Below are 22,208 nucleotides of genomic sequence, written 5' to 3'. Positions count from 1 at the left end.
ACTTTGGAGGTCCCAAGTCGCAAGGTGGTTAGATTGGTCTCAACTAGGGCCACGGCCTTTTCAGTACTGGCCCCGACTTGGTGGAACGCTCGATGTCCCAAGAGACCAGGGCCCTGCGGGACTTGACATCTTTCCGCAGGGCCTGCAAGATGGAGCTGTTCCACCAGGCCTTTGGCCAAGTCACAGTCTGACCCCCTCTCTCCTTCTGTAATCCTCATAGAACTCTAGCCCAATGGTTGCCATTAATTTGATTCTGAATTGATTTTAGAATGAATTGATTTCAGAATGTATTTCAATTAATTGACTGTGATTTTATGTAAACTGTGCTGTTTTTACTGTTGTTAGCCGCTCTGAGCCTGGCTTTGGCTGGGGAGGGCGGGATATATATATATATATATATATATATATATATATATATATATTATTGGGGCAGCGGGCGCCCAAGTCACCGCTTCACTCCCAGGAGAGATGCGTGGCTCAGGCACGCTGCAGGCCCCGCAGTGAGTGCCGGCCGCCATTTTGTCACCCCCCCTCAGTGCTGACACCCGGGGCGGCCTGCTCCCCACTGCCCCCCTTCCTCCGCCCCTGCTCCCTCCGACTGTGGCAGCTAAGCATAGCCATCCTGGCTAGTAGCCATCGATCGGCTTCTCCTCCTCTGTGAATTTCCCAATCTGCTTTGGAAAGCATCGAAGTTGGTGGCCTGTGGCAGGGAGTTCCGTAGTTTCTTTCCATCTGCCCTGAACCTTCCAACATTCAGCTTCACTGAACGCCCAGAGTTCTAGTGTTAGGAAAGGAGGGGAAAACCTTTTTCTGTCCTGCCATAGCTCGGTTGGTAGAGCACGAGGCTCTTAATCTTAGAGTCACGGGTTCAAGTCCTGCGTCGGGCAAAAGATTCCTGCATGGCAGGGGGCTTGGACTAGATGACCCTCAGGGTCCCGCCCACCTCTACAGTTCTATGATTCGATTATTCTATCCACTTTCACCATGCCAGGCCCAGTTTTGCAGACATCTGTCATGTCAAGAGAACAGGATGTTGTGCTAGTTTTCTCCACAATAGTTTCTCACCTGGAGGATGTCCGGCTAAGACCTCTGAGAAATGCAAACACGTGCAGAGCTTAAGCACACTTTCCATGCGCCATTCATGCTTCTGTGTCTGAGAACCCTATTTTTGCCCCAGAGGTTTCCCCGTGAAATCGTGCTCTTTGCCACTGAACCAGAGTAAACGGCTATCCACCCGAATTGCCGCTTGTTGTGCTTCAGCGGCGAAAAACAGTGCTTGGATCTGTGCAAAATGGATATGCCTTTGAAGATGGTTTAAAGAAAAATATCTGCCTCTCGCTCTCAATCTCCTCTTGACCACAACCCTCTTACATTTCGGACAGGTCTGTCCAGTTAGGGCTGGGGGGGGGTCCCTTCCTGTAAAGCCAGTGTTTCTCAACCTGTGGGTCCCCAGATGTTGTTGGACTACAACTCCCATCATCCCTGACCACTGGTTATGCTGGCTAGGCATGATGGGAGTTGTAGTCCAACATCTGGGGACCCACAGGTTGAGAAACACTGAGGAACCCTGGAGAGATGCTGGAGAGATACAGACAAGACTGAGTGAAAAGGACCCAAGGGCCGACGTGGTGAGAAGCATCTCCGTCTCTTCCTCTTTAAATCAGTTGTCTGTTTGCTAGCACCTTGCTTTCTCTCCTGCGCAATAGTCCAGCGAGAGAGCCCCAAGCGGGAGTTTCCAGGTTTGATCCCCAGCATCTAAGCCTGAAACCCTGCAGAGCCTCTGCTGGCCCGTGTAGGCAGTATTGAGCTAGGTAGACCAAGGGTCTCTCGGTCCAAGCCAGTTTCTGATGTTCCTGTGTACCAGGCAGCATTCTGCAGGCCTCGAAAGCCTTTATTTTCTGACCACGGCTATTCTACGTGGAAGCATATTTCTTCCGAATAAGTTATCTGCTCTGCTTCGTCAGAGCTCTGCTTTGGCGTTTTCTTTCTTTTTATTTCACGGTATTTCACGGTATTCGATACGATCATCTTTATTGTCATTGTCCCATACAGAACAACGAAATTGAAAAAATCTACATCAGACATTCAAAAACCAACAAGCCTGCTATCCCAGCTATCCCAGCCTGGTTAGCCCCCTAAAAACTCCCCTAAAAATACAATATACTCCCATAGAGACTACCTTAAAGGTAAAGGGACCCCTGACCATTAGGTCCAGTCGCAGACGACTCTGGGACTGCGGTGCTCATCTCACTTTACTGGCCGAGGGAGCCGGCGTACAGCTTCTGGGTCGTGTGGCCAGCATGACTAAGCCGCTTCTGGCGCACCAGAGCAGCGCATGGAAACGCCGTTTACCTTCCTGCCGGAGCGGTACCTATTTATCTACTTGCACTTCGTGCTTTCGGACTGCTAGGTTGGCAGGAGCAGGGACCGAGCAATGGGAGCTCACCCCGTCGTGGGGATTTGAACCGCCGACCTTCTGATCAGCGAGTCCTAGGCTCTGTGGTTTAACCCACAGCGCCACCCGCATCCCTATAAGAGACTCCTTACACTGCGTTTAAAACCAAAATCGCATTTGGATTATTCTCCACTATTTCCTCCTAATGTATTAGTATTAGTATTAGTATTAGTATTAGTATTAGTATTAGTATTAGTATTATTAGTATTATTAGTAGTATTAGTATTAGTATTAGTATTAGTATTAGTATTAGTATTAGTATTATTCTCGGCATCATCATCATCATCACCTGGGTGCAAAGGTGTGGACAATTCCAAATAAACAAACCACTCCCTGTTCTTTTAGGTAGAGTGTGGGATGTCCACTCCTCAGATTTTGAGTCATTATCCTCTCTTGACTCCTTGAGAGTTTTGCCTAGGAGGCTGGAAGGCAGGGACGTGTTGTTGTTGTTGTTGTTGTTGTTGTTGTTGTTGTTGTTGTTGTTGTTGTTGTTGTTGTTTGTTGTCACACACCTCTTTGCCCTGCCCTTTGACACCTGAGATAGACATTTACAGGATCCACCCTAGTCCTTCAACTGCTTTCAATGCAGTGGTACCTCGGAAGTCGAATGGAATCCGTTCCGGAAGTCCGTTCGACTTCCAAAACGTTCGGAAACCAAGGCGCAGCTTCCGATTGGCTGCAGGAAGCTCCTACAGTCAATCAGAAGCTGTGGAAGCCCCATCGGACGTTCAGGTTCCAAAGAACATTTGCAAACTGGAACAATCATTTCTGGGTTTGCAGCGTTCGGGAGCCAAAACATTCAACTCGCAAGGCATTTGGGACCCAAGGTACGACTGTATTGAATTCTAAATTGCTGTAACCTGCCCTGCAATTGGATGGAGAAGAGTAGGCAAGAAATAATGGTGATGATGACCTGGTATTATTATCAACAATAATAACTGAAATAACTAATATTGATGAATTCTTAATAATATCTTACAATCACTAGTAATTAATAATCATTTATAGTAAATAATAAACACAGATAATAATAACTAGTAATATTTATTATTACTGTAAGTAAGAAAAATAACGTTTTGTAGAGGTTGCAGATCGCAATGGATTAGTCTGCCAGAGGAGTTACTCCTTTCCCCAGTCCTAAATTCAGTTCGTCACACGCTTGCATGTGCCCACATTAGTTTTGTTTCTTAAGCCCTTGCGAAAATTCACCAGCATTTTTGTGCATATTTTTTGCACTAAAAAAAAAAGCACACCTTTTGACATGTAGTTTCTGCTGACATGATTTTGTAGACTCCTCTGGCTAATGCATGCACTTTGTGGACACTTCACCCCCCCCCAAAAAAAAGTACGCATTTTTTCACTTTTTTGGGTTGGCTGGTTTGTTGTACAGCTGCATTGCAAAATTCAGAGAAGGGCAATGTCAAACGATAGTTGTGTTCCTGTACTGTCTTGGGACGCGTCATGCAGGAAGCAAAGGCCAAATTCCTCCCCTGTGCCAGGTCAGGAATAGCAAAGTATATGTTGTTCTATAAGACATTTCTTAGCTCTGGTCTAAATGAATTATTATTATTATTATTATTATTATTATTATTATTATTATTATTACGATGATGATGATGACGACGACGACTTACATTTGTATTCCACCTCTCCTTCAAGGAGCTCACGGTGGCTTACATACTTCTCTATTTTATCCCGCCCTGTGGAACTCCCTCCCACCAGATGTCAAAGAGAAAAATAACTACCAAACTTTTAGAAGACATCTGAAGGTAGCCCTGTTTAGGGAAGCTTTTAATGTTTAATAGGTTATTGTATTTTAGTGTTTTGTTGGAAGCCGCCCAGAGTGGCTGGGGAAACCCAACCAGATGGGAGGGGTATAAATAATAAATTATTATTATTATTATTATTATTATTATTATTATTATTATTATTACTACTACTATTATTATTATTACTATTATTATTATTATCTGCACAACAACCCTGCGAGGGAGGCTGAGCTGAGAGAGGCAGTGTCTGCCCAGGCAAACACCCAGTAGCCTACTGGGGCTTCGAACCCTGGTCTCCCCCAGGTCCTAGTCTTCATTTAATTCCCACAACCCTGCGAGATTGGTTAGGCTGAGGTCACTCAGTGAACTTCAGGGCCAAGTGGAGATTCGAACCCTGCTCTCCCGGGTCCTAGCCCAACACTCTAACCACTAAGCCACACTGGCTCTGGAATGTGAGCAAAGTCTTTGCAGATGCCCTTCAGGGGCACGTCTGCAGCAGAGGAAGTAGCCGTCGATTCCGTCCGAACGCTGATCACTTGGGGGTTTGTTTGTTTGTGCAAAAAGAGTCAGGCTGCTCTGTTTATTTGGGGGAGAATCATGCTCTAGCCACCCACAAACGGTTGACAACAAGGGGTTCAACTGCACCTCGTCCCAACGGAGGGGAAATCCACCCGGCGGCAAAAGAGCAGAAATTATCAAGGTGAAGACTTACCGCCGCTCCCAGTCCAAGCTTGGGGCAAAACTTGCAGGAAGAGAACAGCAAGGAGCATCTTGGAATGGCAGATGACAGGTGGATGAGGATTTTTTTAAAAAATAGATGGATGTTCTCTGGTCCAAATAATAATAATAATAATTGCCTTTTTATGCTTCCTTCCACTGTGGCTTCTCAGTCTGCGCAAAGGTATACTCAGATTCCCCGAAACAGATTGGGTTCAGATGGATGTCCAGGTCACCACGAATGAGATCTGTCTTCTTTTGCCTTTTTACCTTGTCCTCTCCCAGGGAGTCATCGGAGCCACTTTGCCAACCACAAAAAAAACCCTGGACTTTTTAAATTTTGTTTTTAAGGTAGCTCTGAGCGACAGAGGGAGTTTGTCCGGCACCCGAGGTCCCTGCTCCTTAAATACGTCGTCCACAGAAGTCTGTGGAGTCCCAACGGTGTTTGGACAAGGCGAGAGAGAGAGAGAGAGAAAGGGGACGAGGGAAGGGGGGGCTGGAATTTGGCCGCTGTTCAGGCCTGTGCCAGCCAAGTCCCTCTGCAAGAGGCCGTCCGCTTTGATCCGCTGGTGCTAACAGAGGAGACGGGCTGGAGTGGGGGACGTGGGAAAGGGACGGTTCTGGCGGTGATTATAAAATGGCAAAAGAGGGTCTGAGGCCAGGGACTCGTTTGCCTGCACCAGGAGCCTGTTAGGACGCCTCTGATGTCACAATGAAGGCAAGGGTTCCACTGAGCATGCACAGAATGCCCTGGAGTGCAAAGGTTCCAGTTGTCACCGTCTCCCTCGTCCCCGAGATATGGGGCACCCTCTATTGAAAAGGTCAGTGCCCTACAGATCCCTGACTCTGTGCCTCAGCCGTCTGAGTTAAAGGGCAGAGTCACTCCGCCTAGAGGAAATTGGCCAGTTACTATCTGCCACGTGGCGTTACGGTCGAGGGTCCGAGGGTCGGGGTTTGGCGGTGGTAGGGAGCAACTGATTTGCATGCAGAAAGCCCAAGCCTGATGGAGCCCAGGGTCTGATTTGGTGAAAAGCATCTTCTTACCTTCTTCTCAAGGGACGCAGGTGGCGCTGTGGGTTAAACCACAGAGCCTAGGACTTGCCGATCAGAAGGTCGGCGGTTCGAATCCCTGCGACGGGGTGAGCTCCCGTTGCTCAGTCCTTGCTTCTGCCAACCTAGCAGTTCAAAAGCACGTCCAAGTGCAAGTAGATAAATAGGTACCACTCTGGCGGGAAGGTAAACGGCGTTTCCGTGCGCTGCTCTGGTTCGCCAGAAGCGGCTTAGTCCTGCTGGCCACATGACCCGGAAGCTGTACGCCGGCTCCCTCGGCCAATAAAGCGAGATGAGCGCCACAACCCCAGAGTCGGTCACAACTAGACCTAATGGTCAGAGGTCCCTTTACCTTTTTACCTTCTTCTCAAATCAAAACCATGAGGACTAGACTCTTACTTTTGCAGGAAGATGTTGAGAGTGCACCTGCCCTGCATGCAGAAGGGGCCAGGTTCAATCGCCAGTGGCTTTTCCCGGTAGGGCAGGGAAGGTCTCCTGCCCCAAAGCCTGGAGAGCCTCTGCTGCCAGTCAGTGCTGGTAATGCTAGATGGAACAATTGGTCCCGGACACATTGTTGATGTCAGCCAACAGCTTCCTGCATTCTTACACAACGCAGAACTAAAACCCGGACTCTGGCAAAGTGGCGTCTGGTCCACAAAAGCTTATGGATGCTCAAATGTACTTGCTTTTTTCTTTTAAGGCATCTGTTGTACCACGAGGCTCTCCCTCGATTTGGCTCTCCGGAGGCCTGGAAGGCAGCGAAGATGACCAAAGAAGAACGCAATGTGGAGTCCAGCCAAAAACAGAGGCTGTGGGAGACTTCTCAAAGCTGTTTGTCGGCCTCGGCAATGTGTCCAGGACGGATGTCAGCCCCTTCTGGACCTCTGCGAGGAGCATCAGTCTTCAAAATGAATATCTGAAGGGAGCGTAAGGAGGATTAAGGTGGCTAGCATTGCACTCTGACACAGATGCTTTTATTTATTTTCAAGTTTAACTGCTTTCGCAGTTGGGGTTGCAAATATCGACGTTTGCAAACCACCCGAAATACTTAGCTACATGGGTGGTAAACAAACAAACAAACAAACGTGCTCCTTCGTGGGGCCAAACTGTGGAACTCCTTGCTGCAGGAAATCATCAAATTAGATGGCTTTAAAAAGGGGAATCGGAGAAATTTGGAGAGGGTAAGGCAATCAGTGGCTGCTTAGCTTGAGAGGGATTTACTCTGCCCAAGTAAGCATGCACGAGATTGCAACCCTTAAGCGTTTTTAAATTCCACTGATTTGAGTGTTGACTCCTAAATAAATCTTCCCATTCCTTTGAAGGCTTCCAGACTGGCATCTATTTATGAGGTGGGGGGGGGGCTCCCCATGTGTGAAAGTGTATTTGTAGCAATCATGTGCCACCTTGCTTGCATCGAAACTCCAGCCTCCCCCCCCCCCTTTGCATTTAATCTGGGTTTTACCTTTTCTGGGAGCAATCCAGTAATCCCTTTCTGGAAGGCCAATGCTACCCTCATGATCAGAGGCAGCCTTGCTTTGAATATTAGTTGTGAGTTAGCAATAGCAGGAGAGGGCAGTTCGACACCTCGCCCTTCTTGTGGGCTTCTTAAGAACGGAAGGACTCCCCTGCGGCTGGTTCAGGCCAAAGGGGTGTGGGAAATTGCAGTTAAACATAATTTGCAAGCATAGAGCTAGTTAAGGCACGAAAGGGTTAAGACCACAGAGCTGCATTGCTAGACTCAGTTAGGTCACACACCCCTCGCCTCCAGTGAGGGAGGAAGTGAATCTCCTTTCCTTATTCTTCTTTGTGCCATGTAACATACCAGGAAGGACATGTCTGATCTTGAAACTATCTTTCTGTATTTTGTAGCCAAGAGTATTCTACCTGTGTTCTCCTTGCTGCCACGTGGAATGATACATGAACCAGACCTTTGGATTTTGCAAGTAAAACTTTTAAACTTACTTAATAGTGTGGTCGGTTCATTGAGATGAGGGAAGCACGCAAGCAAGCTAATTGGGGTATATAAAAGCATCTAACAGCCTATTATTCCCCTGCCTGGCATTATGATTGTTTTAAAATCTGCACGGGGCTCTCTCCCACAGGAGATTGTGCTAAGACCAATCTAGGTGTCCAACCAATTCTTTTATTAATTACAGTCATACCTCGGGTTACAGCTGCTTCAGGTTGCGTTTTATCAGGTTGCGGACCTGCCAAAACCTGGAAGTACTGGAATGGGTTACTTCCAGGTTTCAGCGGTCACACATGCGCAGAAGCACTAAATTGCGCTTTGTGCATGTGCAGAAGCACCAAATCGCAACCCACACATGCGCAGACACGGGTTGCGAACATGCATCCTGCACGGATCACATTCACAACCCGAGCATCCACTGTACTCCATACGGGTGAGCTAAATATATTTACCTCCATCGGGGGCACACCTAATAATAATAATAATAATAATAATAATAATAATAATAATAATAATAATAATTTATTATTTGTACCCTGCCCATCTGGCTGGGTTTCCCCAGCCACTCTGGACGGCTTCCACAGAGACCAAAAAAACACTAAAATGTCACACATTAAAAACTTCCCCGAACACGGCTGCCTTAAGATGTCTTCTGAATGTCAGGTAGTAGTTTATCGCTTTGACATCTGATGGGACGGCGTTCCACAGGGCGGGCGCCACTACCGAGAAGGCCCTCTGCCTGGTTCCCTGTAGCTTTGCTTCTCGCAATGAGGGAACCGCCAGAAGGCCCTCAGCGCTGGACCTCAGCGTCCAGGCAGAATGATGGGGGTGGAGACGCTCCTTCAGGTATACTGGACTGAGGTCATTTAGGGCTTTAAAGATCAGCACCAACACTTTGAATTGTGCTCGGAAACGTACTAGGAGCCAATGTAGGTCTTTCAAGACCGGTGTTATGTGGTCTCGGCGGCCGCCCTCAATCACCAGTCTAGCTGCCGCATTCTGGATTAGTTGTAGTTTCTGGGTCACCTTCAAAGGCAGCCCCACATAGAGCGCATTGCAGTAGTCCAAGCGGGAGATAACTAGAGCATGCACCTAGTTCAGGATTCTCTTCTCACAGTGACCAACCTGTGGGAAACTCTTGAGCAAGATTTCAGCACAAAAGCGGCACTCTCCACCAACTGTGATTCAGAAGCATTTCCTGCTTTCTTGCAGAACAAGCCCTCCGTGACTGATAGCCATCGATAGTCCTTTCCGCACACAGAGAGATTCACACAGAGACGCACAAGGTGAGGTGGCAGATTCACCAGCGCTCTCAAAAATAAATGCGTGGACCTCCTGAGGTGTAGGAATCACGCCAGGCTCTGCTGCCCATGAGGCATGTTGGCATGGCCACAGCGGCTGGATCCTGGACACGTCATGTTGTAACATTAGCCATGGCCTCTTCAGGATTTGAACTGTACCCTTGTCAAGTCAGCTCCCTGACAGACCAAACATTGCGGGCCAGAGTCCTGCTCTATTCATAGGCCTGCTCTTCGCCGCTGCAAACGGAGTCACGGTCACAGTGCCCTGATTTCTACACCGCAAGCAGTTTGCTTACCTTCCGTTAGTTTTACCAGCATCCTGCTACCGCCTCGCCTTTCAACAATGCGATGTCAATATAAACTCTTTATACAATCTACACAGGACATTGAACAATATGAAATATATGAAATAGGCACTCTCTGCAAAACCAAATACAGTGGTGCCTCGGGTTAAGTACTTAATTTGTTCCAGAGGTCCGTTCTTAACCTGAAACTGTTCTTAACCTGAAGCACCACTTTAGCTAATGGGGCCTCCTGCTGCTGCCGTGCCGCCGGAGCATGATTTCTGTTCTTATCCTGAAGCAAAGTTCTTAACCTGAAGCACTATTTCTGGGTTAGCGGAGTCTGTAACCTGAAGTGTATGTAACCTGAAGCGTATGTAACCCGAGGTACCACTGTGAACAGAAATCTTCTAAATCTTTGAAAGTCACAAAATGTGCACTCTTGATGGATTCTCTTGAAAACCTAGAACCAAATGAACAGGTGTCTTACAGGTCTCTGAAAGTCTGTGTGGGCTATGCAGGTCTCTGAGAGAAGCATTGGGTCAGATTCTTATCTGGTGAAAACAAGCCGTAAAGCTTTGTTTTATGACGTCCAATGCTGCCAAAGTGGTCTGCAAGGAGACGTTGTGAACAGTGATTCCGGATATCCCCCCTGTTTCGTGGAATTCTTCTTCAGCACAGCAGAAGGATACAGAAATGCCTCATAGCAATTGCTGTTATTGTTAAGTTGTGGGTGAACATATCAGACGACACAGCGACTCTTCACAGTGGCGTAGCGTGGGGGGTGCCAAGGGTGCCGGCCGCACCGGGCGCAACATCTGGGGGGGGCGCGCTCGCTGCCTCCAGAGTCGCCGAAGAGCCTCGGGCGCAGGCTGTAGCGGAGCCGCATGTCTCGCGGAACCGCCGAGCTGTGCGCGCGTCCGGGCTGAAGGCGCCCGGCAGGCAGCGGCTCTCAGCGCTCGCCGCGGAGGACGCGCCAGGCAGCCCCTCTTCACAGCCCCGCCTCTGCCGGTGCTGCTGCAGCTGCTGGGCAGTTGCATTTTCCTCGCCTCTCTGCCCCCCTCCTTCTCCGGGCAAGCGGCGTCGTTTGGGCGGCAGCGCCAGCGGCAACTCGCGGGTTAGGGGGGGTGCAAATTACTTGCCTTGCCCCGGGTTAGGGGGCGCAAATTACTTGCGTTGCCCCGGGTGCTGAGAACTCACGCTACGCCGCTGACTCTTCAAACAGCTCTTGTTTATTCACAGGCCAGGACAGAACTGAACTGAAGGGCTCAGCCAGCCTGCTTATATAGAGCTCCAGTACAACGTAACTGTAACAACTTTCTAAAACTATCCAATCACTGAACGTCACTTTCGATCCCTTATTTGCATAACTACCTACAGTATCCCCCTGCTGGCCCAGGGTGAGAACTTCAGTACATAACAGTTATACAGTTCCATTCACCATATAGCTGGGTTTATGAAGCATTTCTGTAGATTCTAGGTTTTCAAGAGAATCCATCAAGAGTGCATATTTTGTGACTTTCAGAGATTTAGAAGATTTCTGTTTATTTGGTTTTGCAGAGAGTGCAAATTTCATATATTTCATATTGTTCAATGTTCTGTGTAGATTGTATAAAGAGTTCATATTGACATCGCATTGTTGAACTTGGTCATCGTGTCGCCTTTGGATATTACTGATATTTGTTTGCAACATAGGGGTTTGATCGTTTGGTTACCACCTCCCCTTTGTCGGAACGGCAGGGTGGGGAGAGTTTTAGTGGGACGAGAGCCGGTGTGGTGTAGTGTGTTCGAGTGCTGGGCTAGGACCTGGGTTCAAGTCCTCCCAATCGGCCATGAAGCTCTCCCTGGGTGTGGCCTTGGGGAGGGCCAGTCGTTGCCTCTCAGCCTGACCTACCTCACAGGGTTGTTGTAGCGACCAGGGAAAGGAGAGAACCACGTTTGCCCCCTGGAATTCTTCAGAGAGAAAAGTGGGGTTTGAATGCAGTTAATAACAACCACCTTTTGACTGTGTCTAGGCACGGGCAAATCTGTGAATTCCGTTTTCTCTCAAAATCTCTTTTTAATTATTGACTTCAATTCTCCACATGACCAAATTAGTTTGCGATTTTATTAATCGTTAAAAATAATAGTCATTATTATTCAAAACCATGAAAAGTTATTAGCATTTCAGTACCAATGCCTGCACACACAAACACGTGCTTGCAATTTTACCAACTTTTTTGCAAAGTAATGCTGCCTAATATCATTCAGTTCCTGTATGTTGCTTTCCCTAAAAATTGCATTTTAGGCGCACTCAAACCTAGTCTGCATTGTTCATATTGCACAGGCCTTTTTTCTCTTTTTAACCAGTCAGTATTTAATAAATGTTTTTATCAGTGGCGTAGCGTGGGTTGTCAGCACCCGGGGCAAGGTAAGTAATTTGCGCCCCCTAACCCGTGGATTTTAGCAGGGGGCAGAGAGCTGCGAGTGCAAGCGCCCCCCCCCCAGATGTTGCGCCCAGTGCGGCCGGCCCCCCTGCACCCCCCACGCTACGCCACTGGTTTTTATGGGTGCTGTTCTTAAAATTTGTAACATGTGGGACTCAGCTCACCCACCTAGAAATATTCTTTGACCTTCCTGTTCCTCCATCCCCATCCCCCATCCCCCCAAAAATAATTCTGCTGCTGCCCCTGTCTCCGTTCCCTTCCCCTGCTTTCTCCCCATGTCGATTTCTAAATTGCAATTCCCTTGGGGCAGAGACCTCTCTCCCCTCCAAATGTCACACCAACTCATAGGAGTGGGGATTAAAAGTATCAGAAATAACAGGAGAGGGAAAGTTGTCATCCTTTGCCCTAAAAAGCTCCCAGTAGTTATTCGCCTAGCTATGATCCCTCTCTCTGGTGAGGGATCTTTTTGTGTACACCTCCTTATCTGATGAAGTGGAGCCAGAGGCCTTTCATGCGTTGAAACTCAGCACCAGCCCTGCACACCATCTACCTCTTTCCAAGTGATGGAAAAAGAAGTTTACCATGAGCAGGAAAAATAAGCAGGTCCAGAAACGGCAAACACGAGCCCGGCCCTCATACGTAAAAGATAATTTGAACAGTAGAAGAGTGGCAGCAGAAGGTTATGGAATACGCAGAAATAGCCAAACTAACGGGGGAAATTCAACAACAGGGCGACGAAACGTTTCAAAAAGAATGGGGGAAATTTATGTCATATATAGGAAAGACAAGGTGAAATAGTGAAACCAGTAGAAATAAATCTCATAATGGGAAAATACAAAGAATATGACTAGAAAATAATAAAATGTATAATGTGACCAATGTAACTAACAGTATTTGTAAATGAATATAGACAGACAACAAGAAACGTATATATAGAAATATTTATTTGTTTACAGACATTTTATGGACAAAAGTGGAAGAAGAAGAACAATATACAAAATGGATAAAGACAATGCGAAAAATTTAGAGACGATATAAAAAAGCCAGAAGAAGGAAGGAGGGAAGTCAGCTCTTAGGAGCAAGTATAAATGTAAAATGTAATGTAATATGTGTGTGTATACAGTGGTACCTCACGTTAAGTACTTAATTCGTTTTGGAGGTCCGTTCTTAACCTGAAGCACCACTTTAGCTAATGGGGCCTCCTGCTGCCGCCGCGCCACCAGAGCATGATTTCTGTTCTCATCCTGAAGCAAAGTTCTTAACCCAAGGTACTATTTCTGGGTTAGCGGAGTCTGTAACCTGAAGCATATGTAACCTGAAGCATATGTAACCTGAAGCATATGTAACCCGAGGCACCATTGTAGTATGTAATTAAGGGGACACGGGTGGTGCTTGGGTTAAACCACAGAGCCTAGGACTTGCCAATCAGAAGGTCGGCGGTTCGAATCCCTGCGACAGGGTGAGCGCCCGTTGCTCGGTCCCTGCTGCTGCCAACCTAGCAATTTGAAAGCACAAAAGTGCAAGTAGATAAATAGGTACCGCTCCAGCGGGAAGGTAGACGGCGTTTCCGTGCGCTGCTCTGGTTCGCCAGAAGCGGCTTAGTCATACTGGCCACATGACCCAGAAGCTGTACGCCGGCTCCCTTGGCCAATAAAACGAGATGAGCGCCGCAACCCCAAAGTCGGTCACGACTGGACCTAATGGTCAGGGGTCCCTTTACCTTTACCTTTATAGCATGTAATTAAAAAACAAATAAAGATTATCCTGGGGGGGATAAATAAAATAAAAGATAATCCCTTGCAGGCAAAACACAGCTGTTATATCAGTTTGACACTGGTGGTTTCCGAATGCATTTTGAGGCTGTGTGCACATGACGCCGGTCCGAAATGCAGCGGCCGGAATTCTGGCCGGGGTCAGTGGCAGACTTTGGGTTCTCAAATTTCAGCAGCACCCGGTGCAACGCTAAAATCCGGCACCGCTTGCCTCTCGCGCTCCATTCCACTGCATTGTTGTAGCTAATTCAGCGGCACTGGCATAAAACCGCCTCGGCTGGGGTACCCTGTTCAGGTCTCATGCAAGCCCCCCTTAAAACAGCCGCACTGGTTGCCAGTTTGTTTCCAGGCTCAATTCAAGGCGCTCCCAGTTCCGGATTTACGTATAACCTAAATAAGCTGTAGCTTAGGGCCCCACTCTCTTGGGGCCCCCCAAAAAAATTAAAGGGGGAAAAAAAACCCTGGATGTACATTTCCAAAATACAAGATAGAAAGCAAATTAAATAAAATCTACATACAGCGACAGTGTTGGGTTACCTATTTTGTTATGTGCAAATGGCTTGAGATACCTATGAGGTCCATAAATTACCATAAATTACCATATAGCATATATAGCATATATTCAACACAAAAAACAGAGACAATCTGTTGTCTCATATAAAGCTGGACATATAAAGGGCCTCATTACCTTCAGTAGCTTAGGGCTTCACCACCATCATCACCCTAATAATAATAAAAATAATAATAATAATGGTACTAATAGTAATAGTAATATATTTATACCCCGCCCATCTGGCTGGGTTTCCCCAGCCACACATGCTCATTCATTTCATCGTGTCTACTCTACTTTACTCTACGCAGGTGGCGCTGTGGTCTAAACCACAGAGCCTAGGACTTGCCAATCAGAAGGTCAGCGGTTCGAATCCCCGCGACGGGGTGAGCTCCCGTTGCTCGGTCCCTGCTCCTGCCAACCTAGCAGTTCGAAAGCACATCAAAGTGCAAGTAGATGAATAGGTACCGCTCCGGCAGGAAGGTAAACGGCGTTTCCGTGCGCTGCTCTGGTTTGCCAGAAGTGGCTTAGTCATGCTGGCCACATGACCCGGAAGCTGTACGCCGGCTCCCTCGGCCAATAAAGCGAGATGAGCGCTGCAACCCCAGAGTCGGCCACGACTGGACCTAATGGTCAGGGGTCTTGAAATATACTCAGAGTCGCAAAGTGATTTCATGCTCTTTATTCAGCTCATAGTGGTGAGGAGGAATGAATGAATGTCCCCTCACAGTATCTGCTTTATATACATTATTTACACAATGGGCTGCATATGATTGGCTAATTCCGGAATTCTACTGTAAGCCAATCAGGTTGTGGATTCACTTCTATCTGGAGCAGGATTGGGTGGTTCCTGCCAACCAATCATACTGCTGCGTTGTTCTAGGACCAATCAGACTGCTGCATTCTCAATCCTATTGTTCTAGGACTAATCAGACTGCTGCAATTTGGATCCTATTGTTCTAGGACCAATCAGACTGCTTCAGTTTGGATCCTATTCAACTCAGTACATAACACCCCTCCCCTCTAAGTTCCAGTCCTGCCCGGGAGGTCGCATTCATAGTCCTCAAGGTATGCCGGCGGCCTACGTGTGCGTTGCGGCCTGGAATGTTCCCTGGTCCGGGCTCCAGGTTCTGGCTCGTGTTCCAAGGATACTGGCTGTGATGGGGCTGTTTGGTCTGGTGCAACCGGCTCGCTGAGTCGTGGTTCTGGTTCCGGTGTCCTTCCGGCCTCACGGGTCCTCTCTGTATTTACTGATTCTGCCTCTCCTGCTGGCCCCTCCTGCTCTATGGGCCTCACTGCCCCGCTGTTCCCTTGGGACTCCTCTGACCTGTCCTCCTCCTGGGTTTCTCCCAGGAATCGTCGCCGTATCTGGTCGCAGTGGCGGCGCCAGCATTGCCCCCCATCCGTTAGCACCTCGTACGACACTGGGCCAGTGACCCTGGTGACTGTGGCGGGTACCCATGCTGGGCCTGCCCCAAAATTCTTTGCGTACACTGGGTCCTGGGCCCTGAAGGTCCGGGGGTTCCTGCCTTCCCCCACCACTACTTCATCCTGAGCTCTATCGGGGTGAAGGCGGTCCAATCTGATTGCAAGGCGCCGACCCATCAGTAGTTCAGCGGGGCTCCGGCCAGTCGTTGAGCTGGGGGTGCTGTGCTGTGCTAGAAGGAATGTGGCAAGGCGGTACTCCCAGTCCCCTTGTGTCATGCGGCGGAGGGTGTCCTTGGTGGTCCGCACCATGCGTTCTGCTTGGCCATTGGTGGCAGGGTGGAACGGCGCCAAACGGATGTGGCGGATGGCGTTCTGTGCTGTGAAGGTTTGGAATTCTCCTGACGTAAATGCAGTCCCGTTGTCTGAGACGAGAGTGTCAGGGAGCCCGTGGGTTGCAAACAGCCTGCGTAGTACCCGGATGGCTGCGGACGTGGAAGTGGACGGTACCAGTGCGACTTCCAGCCATTTGGTGTAGGAGTCCACCACTATGAAGAATGTTTTCCCCTGAAAGGGGCCAGCGAAATCCACATGCAGGCGTGACCATGGTGCTCGGGCGGACTCCCAGGACTGGACTGGGGCCCTTGGGGGATCTGGGCGGGATTCTTGGCAGGCCTGGCAGTGTTTGACCCAGGCCTCTATCTCTCCATCGATCCCCGGCCACCACACATAACTCCTGGCCAGGGCCTTCATTCTTACTACCCCTGGATGTGTCTCGTGTAGGGCTGTGAGGACCCTTTTGCGGAGGGGCTGGGGAACAACGACCCTGCTTCCCCATAACAGGCACCCCTTGTGGGCCGACAGTTCATGTTTGCGGGTTGTGTAGCCGGCGAATTCTGGCCCGGGGCTGCTGCTGGGCCATCCCCTCCACACCCAGTCCAGGACCCGGGAGATGACCCTATCTTTCTTGGAATGGTGTGCAACTTCTTGTGCCTGAATGGGGCGGTCGGGAAGCAGCTCCAGGGTCATAACCTCTTGTGCAGGTGCTGGGTCGGGGCCTGTTTCCGGTAGTGGTAGCCTGCTGAGGGCGTCCGCATGGCCCATCGCCTTCCCAGGTCGGTGAATCAGTGCATACTGGTAGCTGGCAAGGAAAATTGACCACCTGAGGACGCGAGGAGACAGCACTTGGGGGGTCTGCTTTTCGGGTGCAAACAAGCCAAGCAACGGCTTGTGGTCAGTCACCACGGTGAAGGGCCGCCCGTACAAGAAGTCATGGAATTTTTTTACTCCCTTCACGATTGCCAGACCCTCCTTGTCGATTTGCGAGTAGTTCCGCTCGGTTGCGTTGAGTGTCTGGGAAAAGTATGCCACCGGTACCTCTCTTCCATCCGGGAGTTGGTGCCCCAGGACAGCGCCAATGCCATAGGGTGAGGCGTCGCATGCTAGCACCACCGGCAGCCTCTCGTCAAAGTGTGCCAAGACAGAGTTTGAGACAAGCAAGTCCTTGACTGCCTGGAATGCGGCCTCCTGGCGCTGGCCCCACACCCAAGGGGCCCGCTTGTCCAGGAGTCTGTGTAGGGGCTCCGCTACCGCCGCCTTGTGGGGAAGGAAGGAATGGTAAAAGTTCAATAGTCCCAAGAAGGCCTGAAGTTCAGTCTTGCTCTTGGGTGCTGGGGCATCACAAATGGCCCGTACCTTGTCCCCAGTTGGATGGACCCCTTCTGCATCCACCATAAATCCCAGAAAGTCCACCTGAGGCACTCCTAGTAGACATTTTTCCCGCTTCACCTTGAGACCCGCCGTCTGGAAACGGTGCAGAACTGTGCGGAGGCGGTCCTCAAACTCCTCTGGTGTGGGCCCGGCAATCAACACATCATCGAAGAAGGGGGTGACGCCAGGAATCCCTTTAAGGAGAGAGTCCATTAGATTCTGGAATATGCCTGGTGCCACGCTGACCCCGAATTGCAGCCGCTTTACCCTGAACGCTCCTCTGTGCGTCACAATCGTCTGTGCCTCTGCTGTGGCCTCATCTACTGGCAGCTGTTGATATGCTTGGGCCAAGTCCAGCTTGCCAAAAATTTTCGACCCAGCCAGGGTGGCAAGGACATGGCTGACCACTGGCACTGGGTATGCGTGGGCCGTGAGGGCCTTGTTTATGGTACATTTGTAGTCTGCGCAGATGCGGACTGAACCATTAGGCTTGACGGGTGTGACGATTGGGGTTTCCCAGGGGGCATTAGGCACCGGCTCCAGCACTCCTTGCTCCACGAGTCGGTCCAATTCCTCGTCTATACGGGGTTTCAAGGCGAACGGGACCCGGCGGGCCTTGAGCCTGACCGGTCGTACTGCGGGGTCAAGCTGTAGCGCAATGGGGGGGCCCGTATACTGTCCCAATTTCCCGTCAAAAACCCCTGGAAATTCCTTGCATATGGCATCCACGTCCACTTGTAAGCTAGTGTGGTTCACCCCCGTGACAGCTAGCCCCAATGGTCCAAACCATGCCAATCCCAGTAAGCTAATGTAGGGGCCCTTGACCACAAGCAAGTCCAGTTGCCGCGTCCGCCCTCGGTATTGCACCCTGAAGGTCCCCACCCCCATTGTGGGGACCTTACGTTTCTGGAAGTCCCGTAGGGTGAATGGGGCCGGCCTGAGTTTGGGACCCCCAGTAGGACACAGTTTCCTTAAGGTCCTTGCCGAGATTATGGATAGAGTTGAACCCGTGTCAAGCTCCATGCGGCATGGGGCCCCCTCTATCTGTACCTCTACATAAATTTTCTCTACGTTGGGGTGGGGCAACTGGTATACCTGGCAGTCCGTGAGCTCCGTCGAGTTGCCTTGGTGCGTTGGGCCCCGGGACCTGGGGCTCTTGGGTTGGTCATCTGATGCCTGGTGTCGGGTGGGCCGAGCCCGACACACCCGGGCGATGTGTCCCAATTTTCTGCACTGCCTGCACTCTGCGTTGCGGAAACGGCAGGTCCTCCTCTCGTGATTCTCCCCGCAGCTTGCGCAGTTTCCTCCTTCTCGTCGAGGCAGCTGTGGTCTGTGCGCTGCTTGAGTGCGCTGCTGTACTCGGTGCACCTCCTCCCTGTCGGATCCTGAGTCGTCGGTGAGGTCTTCGTGGTGGACCCTCGGTTGGGATGGCAGGCTCGGCCGTGCCTCTTGCGTCGACCTCTCGGCAGCTTCCGTTGCCAGGGCCTCCTCCAGAGCGACCTGGAACGTTAGGTCCTTCTTGGCGTAGAGGCGTCGTTGCAGCTTCTCATCCTTCAGGCCACCGACGAGGCGGTCACGAAGCATGTTCTCCAGCTCTGAGAAGTTGCAGAACCGGGCGGCTTGGCGGAGAGAGGTCACAAACCCAGTTATGGTTTCCCCAGGGGCTTGTCGCTTTGCGTAGAAGGCATTTCGACGAGCCACCACTGAGGGCTGCGGTGAAAAGTGCCCCTTCAGCTGTTCCATTATTGTTTTGTATAGAACAGTAGCGACGTCTTCAGGCGCAAGGAGAGCCCGGGCGATTTCAAACGTCTCCTCTCCGCAGACGCTGAAGAATATCGCCCTCTTCTTGGCGTCTTCTTCGTCGGTGACCCCTTTGGCTTCTAGGAGGAAGGTGAAACGGGAGGCATACGCTTCCCAGTCTCCAGATGCTGGGTTGAATGGCGAGAAGCTGCTGTTGGTTGCCATTCTGAGTTCCTTGTGTCCCGGAGCTGAAGCCTGGATCCACGGTGCGAGGCAGCGTTGCGGCAGGTGGCGGTGCTGCGGTGCTGTGTGTGGCAGTCAGCTCAGCGGGATCCCACCTTTGTCGCCAGTGAAATATACTCAGAGTCGCAAAGTGATTTCATGCTCTTTATTCAGCTCATAGTGGTGAGGAGGAATGAATGAATGTCCCCTCACAGTATCTGCTTTATATACATTATTTACACAATGGGCTGCACATGATTGGCTAATTCCGGAATTCTACTGTAAGCCAATCAGGTTGTGGATTCACTTCTATCTGGAGCAGGATTGGGTGGTTCCTGCCAACCAATCATACTGCTGCGTTGTTCTAGGACCAATCAGACTGCTGCATTCTCAATCCTATTGTTCTAGGACTAATCAGACTGCTGCAATTTGGATCCTATTGTTCTAGGACCAATCAGACTGCTTCAGTTTGGATCCTATTCAACTCAGTACATAACAGGTCTCTTTACCTTCACTCTGATTAAAACATAGCTTGGATACCACCATCCACTGATCTGGCTGATAGGAGTCACACTTTGCTTTGCTATTGAAAACTGTGCATTATGTTCTGAAATCACATTGGTTTACACTGCCCTCTGGTGGCTCAGATAACAAGATGCAGAAGAAACATGTGGCGAGTTTAGGATTTGAAACGGGGACATTCGCATCAGCGATCAAAACTGGGGCCATCTGTTTGCAATCCAGGTGCTCAACCACTGAGCTACAGCCCTTCCCCTTAAAATAAAGCAGGATTCTAGTCCTCATGGTTCTCAACCGAGTGCTGGTTTTTAATCGGGGCAATTGGCCCATCTAACTTAGTAGACGCCTGCTTCTTGGGAGGAAAGCAATGACAAACCTAGACAGCATCTTTAAAAGCAGAGACAGCACCTTGCCACCAATGTCCGTATAGTTAAAGCTCTGGTTTTCCCAGTAGGGATGTATGGAAGTGAGAGCTGAAGGCTGATCGCTGAAGAATGGGTGCTTTTGAATTCTGGTGCTGGAGGAGACTCTTGAGAGTCCCATGGACTGCAAGAAGATCAAACCTCTCCATTCTGAAGGAAATCAGCCCTGAGTGCTCACTGGAAGGACAGATCCTGAAGCTGAGGCTCCAATACTTTGGCCACCTCATGAGAAGAGAAGACTCCCTGGAAAAGACCCTGATGTTGGGAAAGATGGAGGGCACAAGGAGAAGGGGACGACAGAGGACAAGATGGTTGGACAGTGTTCTCAAAGCTACCAGCATGAGTCTGACCAAACTGTGGGAGGCAGTGGAAGACAGGAGGGCCTGGCGTGCTCTGGTCCAGGGGGTCACGAAGAGTCAGACACGACTAAATGACTAAGCAACAACAACAAGCTTAGTATTGTCAGCACTGACTGGCAGCACCTCTCCAAGGTTTCAGCCAATGGTGTTTTCCCAGCCCTAGCTGGAGATCCTGCCAGGAACTGAACCTGGGACTGGGGCGGAAATAGACTCGCAGCAAACTTTTACTCATTTCACAAGTCTCCCCTCCTCGGGCCCTTTCCCAAAAAAGCACACCCAGCAATCAGCTCAGATTGCACAGCAGCGCTTCCTGAACCCGGTGCCAACCTTTCCCAGACGGCTCAGGCCGGCCACTTTCACCAGTTCGCCGTCACCTCCCTGGCCCAACAGACCGGTTTGCTCACACGTGGCTTCCCTTTGCTTTCATAAGCCCAACCTTTGCCCTGCCCTGGAGAGGCTGGCTTGTCGACAGCTGGGGTTTTGCAAATGCAGCCGCCCCTGGGCTGGCGCTCTGTGTCAGCACATCACTCTTTCCCACCTCCCCAGTAAAAAGGCTTATGAAACATCCCTCTGTTGTTGCAGGCCTGAGAGCATTTAGAACATGGGTAGACAAACTAAGGCCCGGGGGCCGGATGCGGCCCAATCGCCTTCTAAATCTGGCCCACGGACAGTCTGGGAATCAGGATGGTTTTACATGAGTAGAATGTGCCCTTTTATTTAAAATGCATCTCTGGGTTATTTGTGGGGCCTGCCTGGTGTTTCTCCAAGGCCCCTGCTTAGTACCCCTTTCTGAATCAGCACTCACCATTTGAGTTCACTGTTAGGAGGAATGATGGTCTAGAGCAGGGGTAGGCAACCTAAGGCCTGGGGTCCGGATCCAGCCCAATCGCCTTCTAAATCCGGCTCACGGATGGTCTGGGAATCAGCATGTTTTTACATGAGTAGAATGTGCCCTTTTATTTAAAATGCATCTCTGGGTTATTTGTGGGGCATAGGAATTCATTCATATTTTTTCTCTGAAATAAGAGTCCGGCCCTCCACAAGGTCTGAGGGACAGTGGACTGACCTCCTGCTGAAAAAGTTTGCTGACCCCTGGCTTAGAAGATGCCTGCTGGAGACCTCCGAAAAAGCACCCCAAGTCTTTCAAAGCTGGGCCAAGCTTCGCCTGTTGGACGTCTGCCTGCTCTGCAGCTTTTTCAAGGGTTGGGAGGGGACGAAGTGGCAACCTAACACCCAAGGATACAATGTCTGGCACACAGTAACAAGAAAGAGTTATCTGGTAGCAATAATAACAGTAAATTTGTTTATTTGCAAGTATCTCTAAACTGTTCAATCTAAGAGCTCTCTAAGCAGTGCACACGCCTTTAAAACTGTAGCTCAGATACGGCTAAAATCCACAAAACAATTCAAAAGCAAATACAGTGGTACCTCGGGTTACATACACTTCAGGTTACAGACTCCAGTAACCCAGAAATAGTGCTTCAGGTTAAGAACTTTGCTTCAGGATGAGAACAGGAGGCT

The 22,208-nt window shown here is 49.8% G+C and overlaps 2 protein-coding genes and 1 long non-coding RNA gene across 4 annotated transcripts in view; 1 reads left to right on the top strand and 2 right to left on the bottom strand.

Moving 5' to 3' along the window:
* Positions 1-5,379, bottom strand: part of CA14 (carbonic anhydrase 14) — a 32,973-nt gene extending 27,594 nt beyond the window's left edge. For both annotated transcript variants that reach the window (XM_083477324.1, XM_083477323.1), the window contains exon 1: positions 4,937-5,379. In XM_083477324.1, coding sequence (XP_083333450.1) covers positions 4,937-4,994 — 58 coding nt within the window. In that variant the 5' untranslated portion in view covers positions 4,995-5,379. The remainder of the gene's footprint in view (positions 1-4,936) is intronic.
* Positions 1-22,208, bottom strand: part of LOC310694277 (uncharacterized protein) — a 160,976-nt gene that overhangs the window by 100,823 nt on the left and 37,945 nt on the right. The gene's annotated exons all lie outside the window — the stretch shown is intronic.
* LOC310694396 lies at positions 5,661-22,118 on the top strand. Its single transcript, XR_014519657.1, has 4 exons — positions 5,661-5,762; positions 6,692-6,933; positions 7,866-7,934; positions 21,714-22,118. It is a non-coding gene; the product is annotated as an uncharacterized lncRNA (long non-coding RNA).

This window comes from Podarcis liolepis, assembly GCF_965112155.1.
Source record: "Podarcis liolepis genome assembly, chromosome: 15".
Lineage (NCBI taxonomy): Eukaryota > Metazoa > Chordata > Lepidosauria > Squamata > Lacertidae > Podarcis > Podarcis liolepis.
The sequence above is the reverse complement of the archived record's forward strand: the minus strand, read 5'-3'. Positions and strand labels throughout refer to the sequence as shown.